General features: G+C 37.9%; 1 protein-coding gene across 1 annotated transcript; it reads left to right on the top strand.

Annotated features, from left to right (window-relative positions):
* Window positions 1-3010: 3010 nt before the first annotated feature.
* LOC149820548 (oxaloacetate tautomerase FAHD1, mitochondrial-like) lies at window positions 3011-6937 on the top strand. Its single transcript, XM_089981818.1, has 4 exons — window positions 3011-3115; window positions 3986-4151; window positions 5400-5612; window positions 6921-6937. The coding sequence occupies exons 1-4, from the start codon at window positions 3011-3013 to the stop codon at window positions 6935-6937; spliced, it is 501 nt and encodes a 166-aa protein (XP_089837944.1).
* Window positions 6938-7818: the final 881 nt, after the last annotated feature.

The raw sequence follows: 7818 nt of genomic DNA, 5'->3' as shown, positions 1-7818 counted from the left end.
CATGTTTCATTAACCTTGAGAAACTATTGTGATTGCCATTTACAATAACAGGATCTTGAGAAAAGTTAAGAATCACAGGGTATTGCAAACTTGTTTCATGTGGATCTGAATATTCGTACTTAGAAAATGCTTCTAACTGGTAATCGAACCATTTCCTCCTCGTTTTCAGCCCTAAGTTACATTTATCCTGAGACACTCGCATCACATGTTTGCATGTTACACCTATTGAGCAAGGTGCAGACCTACATTATTTATAACTGAACAATGGTGATGCGGTCCTAATGAGTTTTGTATCGTGGACTTCTCTCTTTCTCTCTCTAAAAAAAAAAAAAGTGTGGACCAAACGTGCATTGTATCAATAGAAAATGTGGTAGATGCCTCCACTTTGGCTCTGGCCTCTTCTACCTTTGCCTGATCCCTGGAATGCATTTACGCTGGTAAAAGGGCTCATCTACCTTCAACCAACTTTCTTCTTGGTAAGGCTTGCACCAACTCGTCATCCATGCTCTCAATCCTCTAAAATGGAGGGCCTTGATACAACAGAGGGCCTCAACAATGCTGTTAAAATTAGTTCACTAGGTGAATCAGTTTTTTAAAAAATTGAAAAAAAAAACAAATCAAATCGAAGCTGAATCGGTCAACTTTGACCATCAAATGACATGTTTCGTTTGAAAATAAAAATATTAAAATTATAATAAAAAATTTTAACCCCTTAAAAGAATATTGAAAAACCGAATTGAGTCGCCCTATGAGAATTGCTGTTGGGCCGATTCGATCTGCGATTCAAATCAATTTTAATAACACCAATAATGAATGACAAAACCAAAGATGATTCCTAGGATAAGAGATCAGGTCATATTGTATATAACTGATCGTTAGATATATTCAATCCCCACAGACCATCTCACTTGAGATCCATGTGCCTTACTTGGGAAGTGTAAGACCGGGGCCCACACACATTTCTATCAAGTGAGATGTGCGGTGGGAATTGAACATAGCAGAATGACTGTTATGTCCAATGTGACCTGATGTGCTCTGTGACTGTTATGTACAATGTGACCTGATGTGCTCTGGATGGAAGGGGTGTCAATGGGTCGGGTTTACCCGAACCCGACCCATACCCAACCTTATAGGGTCTGGGTATAGTGATAGATAAGAAGACCTGATTAAGACCCGGATCCGATTAATACATGGATCTGGGTATAGTTTGTAAAATTTTATACCAGACCCGGGCCCGACCTGAGTTCCGATTAAAACCTGTAAATTTTCAATGTAAAAATGATAAAAAAATATTATTTTAGCGAGTATGACCTGGGTCTGATTCATGTAGTTCTTATCGGGCTTGGGTATGGTTTTTCTTATGGTGAGTCCGATTATACCTAGGTCCAGACCTGATACCCAAAAATTGAGATGTTCCACTGGGTTCGAACCAAACCCGACCTGTTGACACCCTTAGATGGAATTCTGTAGTATAAGATTTATGTCTCATGAGCTTCTTCTAAAAAAATACTTTTAAAAAAAGATTTATGTTTTATGAGTCCTTTTTTTTATAACGAGGAACCCTCACCGAAGTGATAAACCCCGGGTGAGCCCCACGACCACCCTGTCTTACTCGGCCCACCTTTGAAATCTACCGAGATTTATGTCTCATGAGTCATGTCTACCAAATTTACTCCTTTTTTTTTGTGATTATATGTTACGGTACCCTCTAGTGGAAACCACTCGTTTTTTCAATATATATATATATATTTTTAGTTGAACCAAGTTTGTGGATATGACCTACTTGTCTTATTTAGTCAAATAAACATATTTTAGATCATCTGATTAAAGGATCGGCGGTGAAAGTGGCACCAAAAATTTAGAATTGAAGGGATAAAAAATCATGCTTTTGATCAAATAAAGCTCGCAACCATGTATTTCAAATAAAAAGTACTGTACAATCAAGTGCATCAAATACAGAGTAGATGGTGAATTTCTTAATTTTCAGGTTTAGTACTCGGGAACTAAGTGGAAGGTTGCTTCAACCATTCCATGTGAAGCTTTTGATAGTATAATAGTGACAAATATTAGCGATGCTTTCAATATATAGGGAAAAAGAAGAAATTTTGGTTGCCACTTTAAATAGCCAAAATATCAGGATAATATTGTTTTAATGGAAATATATGGTTTTATAAGATATTTATGCTAAGGCTATTTTGCAAGAAAATTTTATTTTTACTTTCATTTTTTTACACATTTTATTGTATTTTTTAATTTATTTATTTTTACCAATATATCCAATAAAAAGCAAGAAAATAAAAAAAGTTTTAAACGTTTTGTCACTGTACTTGATGGGTTAACGTACAACATCTCAACAAACCCCGTAATTTAATCATTTCTTTGTACACACTCCATGGAGGGATGGCAATGGACCGGGGCGGAGGTAGGGTACAAGGTTTTCACCTCTGCCCCAGTCTCAAAATTTTGCCTTTCATCCTTGTCTCTATTTCCGTTTCATGTTCTTAGTCTCGTGTCCAAATGGGATGAGGCAGAGTGAGGCTCCATTTTTCTCTCTGATCCAATGCCATCCTTATAAGTATTTTAGCTATTTTACTAACAGGGATTGGAGACGAGACAGGACAGAGTAGCGTGAAGAAAAGCGTAAGTTCATCCCCACTTCCATCCTATAAGGATTTTGATTTTTACCTCCATCCCCAACCCAAACAAGACAGGGAGGGCGGGAACCTGTTTTTCCCAGATCCACTGCCATCCCTAACTCGATGCACATAGCTATCAATACCGACCAAGGACACATGTTAGTAAGCCCTCATCAACAGATCCCACAGCGGACAACCCACATCACCAAATAATTAAATCCCAAAAAGACACCGTTCTTTTCAGTTCTACTTCTACCTATAAGAAAGAACTTAAAGCAAGCACATGTTGCACACATCCCCACTGTTTCTATTTTCCTAGACTAGAGTATAGCTCAGATTGACAAAGTAGCTTGGGTTGCTTGTCAGGGACTGTGATGGCTTCAGTGGGGAGCAAGATTTTGAGCCTAGGGACCAAGATCGTTGCTGTTGGCAGGAACTATGCTGCTCATGCCAAAGAGCTCGGCACTGCCTTGTCAGAGGTATGTGATGTGATTCAATCCAACGATCCCCCCATCTTCTCCCTTGTTCCTTTTTTCTCTCTCTGGTTATTGAGTTTGGTTTGAGAGGTGAGTGTGAGATGTGGTTACCCATTTGTGGGAATGCTCTGATCTGAATTTCTTTCCAACCATAGTTTGTAGTGTCTGATAGACAAAGGGGAACTTGTGTTTAAGCAATTGTTTTCCATGATTCATCATGCGGGCAATCGGAAAATCGGTTTAAAATGGTAAGGTTGATGAGAATTCATTGGTGGCAAAGTGCCGTTCAATTTACAGAGGTCTAACAGATTTGTATCATCCCAACCCTTGAATTCCCATTTGTTGGTACGCACACAAACACACACACTAAGATTCTTGGAAGGAGGCAATTAGAGGTGACCTGAAAGATTGTAAAAGCAACAAATTTTTTAGCTCTAGATAGACAAGAATGGAGAAAGAGGACTCGTAAAAGCCGACCCCATGTAGTTGGAATAAGGTTTGATGTGTGTGTGTGAGAGAGAGAGACCAAAATTTATGCATATTCGAATAGTACATTGAACTTTACAGCATATAGAGTAGTTATTATTTCTTAAATGCATGGTTGAATGCGCTTTTTGACTAATGGTTGTGAACTTGCATTCAGAGTTGAGACTATTTTGGTATTTTTTTCTTTATTTTAAAGAATGGAAGCAGTTTCTTCTCACCTAAAGGTGCTAGGAAGCACCAACTCCATGGATTTGAAATGGGAAAGTGTACGAAAACAGCTTTCAGTAATTATCGTGTTATAGTTATGATTACCAATTTTGCTAAATTGAGATGCTAACTAGCGTGTTTCATTCCACATCTTTCTTTCATGTGAATTTCATTCTTCAGGAACCAGTGTTGTTCTTGAAGCCTACTTCATCTTATGTACAAAATGGAGGTACCATTGAAATCCCCCACTCTTTAGAGTCGTTAGTTTATGAAGCAGAGTTAGGAATTGTCGTCGGAAAAAAGGCTCGTGATGTTTCCCAAGGATCAGCAATGGACTATGTAGCAGGTAATTGTGCTGCATTGACTTATTTTTACTAAATAAAAAAGTCCATATTAAGGAACCATGTCAATTGTGTGTTAGTCTGTATGTTCTCACATATTTTAGTTTGTTATGCATATGAGGTTATTTACATTTGTTGCATAAACACATAGACATTCACATAGGGTCACACATTGACATGTTTCTTCATCATTATCAATACAAGCATATGTTTTAGCGCAGTTTTCACCATATTGGATTTGGCATTTTTAAGAGTGTTCTGATTTTGGTGTTTGATTTAGCCCCACTGAGTGGCATTTAGTTGCTTGAATCCGAGGAGCATGAATAGGAGAGGCAGCATGATGTGTATCGATAGGAAAATCATGCTACTGATGTCTAACCCAAGCCTATTTTTTCATCATATATATACAGCTGGAAGATCTGATATTTTGAACATGTTACGGACATGGGACTAGTTTGAAATATATTCTGAACAAGACAGGCAAGCCATATAACATGTCATTATCCCTCTCAACAGTGTATGAAACAATTGTGAGTTCTTATGCTTGGAATTTGTAATCCCTGCTAGACTAAGCTCATTTTACAATTTGAAACTGCATAAGCTCTTGTAACCAGGCCATAAGAAAATCTGATTCTTAGAAAGACCTAGGCCTAATTCCAATAGCACTTAGCTAACTCTCTAATTGTTCTACACTGACTGTTCTAGTTATTTCGCTTCTTAGAGTGGAATATGTCACATGGATATGGCTGAGAATATAGGGATACAAGTATACAACCATTTTTATGAAGTTTCCAAGATGACATGTATATAAGGGGATACCGAACGGGAGTCAAAATGGAGTATCCATGTGACAGGTGGAATGCTTATGTTTGCGTTGTTTATAAAACTGAGTTATTTCATCCAATAAGAAGAAGGGCTACCAATAACAAAACTAATTTCTTATGGGTAAGTTGGTTACAATCAATATTTTGGTATTAATTTTTCAGTTGAGAGAGAACCAGAAAGGATACTGTGCCTGCTGCTGCAACATGATTCTTTTTATGTGATCTCTCTCTCTCTCTCTGCAAGACTTTGCCTTCCTTTTCTCTCTTTTGATAGGCCTGTATTGTGGCATTGTGTAATCTAGTGACTAGCTTATGACTGCTGAGCTATTTGGTTCATGTAATTTGAATTATGGCCATGAATTTTGAAAGATATGAAGTTTCTTGCTTTGATATCATGCTTGCTTTGTTAGTGTGACCTGTGGTGAGTAGGAAAGGCCGACGGCTTGAGGTCGCTCTGGACTCTCACGATGAACGTCCTCTCGTCTGGGTCCCCGGCTGAGAGGACTAACCAGAGGGCCGAGAAAAGGAGCCACCCGAATCGACTCCGAGTGGTCCTCCCCTTCTTCGGTGGGGTTTCAGGGAGAAGAATGGGCTCGGAGAGGGGGAAAGAGCAAAGTGAGAGGCGAATCTCGACCGGTGGAGGTATTTATTCGCAGGTGGGGAAGAAGAGAGAGAGAGAGAGAGAGAAAAAAGGGCGGTGGCTAGCCGTTTTTCTCAAAATAGGCAAGAGGTGTTCGGCGGGAAATCGTGGACGTTCGACACACGTGCCAATCTCCACGGACACGCAATTACTCGCCTTTTGACACTTCGTAACCTCTTTCGTTTAAGTGATTAGCATGGAGCCAACGGTAAGTCGGGTTGGGTCGGGTCCGTGAAAGAGACCCGCCGAGCAGCGTTTCTAGGGCTAGGAAACGAGATGAGTTGAACGTGGCTTGGTTTATGTTCAGCTTGTAAAGATCTTGTTCAAACTCGTGAAATAGGCTTGATAAGCTTGAACACTAACTATGTGAGCGGATCCTAAGAAACTTTGAGTGCCATTAGCAATGTCAGCATCGATGGAGCAAATGACTAGGGATGTAAAAGTTCAGATTGGGATTGGATGTGGCCGATACCATATTCGACTAATCTGATGTTGGCTAAACGGATTTGAATTTGAATTCAGATCTGGATAATGAAAATCTCATACCACATCCACCTTTTTACATGTAAACGAATTTGGTAGCAAAAGAAATCAAAACCATATCCACATCTGATTATAATATGATATGGTTTTGTCTTACCAAATGCAACTAAGCAGAGTCTAATTCGGCAGGATATCCCATAAAATCTGATTCATTGACATCCCTACAAGTGACTCGGTGACATGAAGGTCCTAAGTACCATCTTTAGGTTCTGATATGTAAGGGTGTAATTAAGCCGATATACCTGACCAGAACCAATGTCCCGAACCAATTATACCTGACCCAACCCCAACCCAAATTTGATAAACCCATCTTAAAAACAGGTCAATCTTTGGACAAGAGAAATGCAGACCCCTACCTGTTTGCATTTTGACCTATCTTTTATGCCTGACCCAAATGGTCCATGCAATTTATATCGGAACCAAACACATTCCTATCCAAGCTTGTTTCATACCTTACCCCCAAACCTGCTGATCCATCAGGTGAACTGATCCAAACCCATTCAAGTGCTGTTATTTTCATCTCTAGATTTTGGTATGTTGAAAATATCGCTGTTAACGTGATTTTTTTGAAGGCTTATATTATGCCATAACATTTGAAAATTATCATGTTTTTATCATGTTATCAACCCAATAAAAACAGCTTTACAATGTTTTATATTTTCCACAATTTTATTATATTTCTATTGTTTTATTTTATATTTGATATTTTTGACAATTTCCTAGAATTGTTTCGATTTTTCAAAATATTGTGGAATTTTGCCTTGCAGATATTATTCGAGAATGAGATTTGTGACAGGGCACCTCTCAACTTGTTTAATTGAACCATAATTGTGGTTTCTTCTCCTTGTTATTAAAGGAAAAAAAAACTTGGCATGACCTGTTGAATGAACTAAGTTATAGATGAACTTTCAACGTCATGGGGAGGAGACAGGGACCACTTTTTTTTTTGATAAATTAAAAAATATATTAAAATCCTACAAGTTACACATAAGCATGAAAAGAATGAGCCCAATGTCATAACACCTAATAACTCATTTGGTTCATAAGCCTATTTTAGAGAAGGTAGGGGGTACATATGTTGACTCACATGTTTTGAGAGCATAGACACATCTTGAGCTTCCAGTCATCGGTACAGGAGATTGAGACTGTCAATTTATCTTAGGTATGCAATTAGGCTCTGTAGCATAAGAATTGATTTTCTGGATCTAAGTTTTTCTCGATTAAAGATCGTTTCAGTGGACATTTGACTTAACTCTTCGAATTAATGGGGTAATTAAAATACATAACATAATAGACCTTCATGTGATTGCTGAGTTAAGATTAGGTCTTGCGTGTGTACCTTTTCAGGATAAAAAAAAGAAACAATGCATTTGATTAAGTTTACAAGTGTTTAAATGATTCAATGTGACATGCATGTCATGTATGATTTCGAGTTCATGCATAAATATAAATTTGTTTTACTATGATCTTGATTATTAATGATATGATGAGGTTTGTTACCATTGTTGTGAATCTTTTTTGTGTTTATATATAAAAAAAATTCAATTGTTGCTATTAATTTGTATTATTTGGCATTCAGTACTATCTAATAGCAAAATACTAAACAAAACTTAGGCCAGCTTACATCTAGGGGCCGTTTGCGTGTTAGGGAAAATTTGGGTTTTC

Source organism: Nuphar pumila, chromosome 12 (genome assembly GCF_984573655.1).
Source record: "Nuphar pumila chromosome 12, dmNupPumi1.hap1.1, whole genome shotgun sequence".
Lineage (NCBI taxonomy): Eukaryota > Viridiplantae > Streptophyta > Magnoliopsida > Nymphaeales > Nymphaeaceae > Nuphar > Nuphar pumila.
This window is presented reverse-complemented; position numbering and strand designations above follow the sequence as displayed.

Bases quoted from the DNA above. Each gene is read 5' to 3' on its own strand.
- LOC149820548 (XM_089981818.1), top strand. From the start codon at position 3,011: ATGGCTTCAGTGGGGAGCAAGATTTTGAGCCTAGGGACCAAGATCGTT. The intron at 3,116-3,985 runs GTATGTGATGTG...TTCATTCTTCAG, and splicing joins TCGGCACTGCCTTGTCAGAG to GAACCAGTGTTGTTCTTGAA. The intron at 4,152-5,399 runs GTAATTGTGCTG...TGTGGTGAGTAG, and splicing joins AGCAATGGACTATGTAGCAG to GAAAGGCCGACGGCTTGAGG.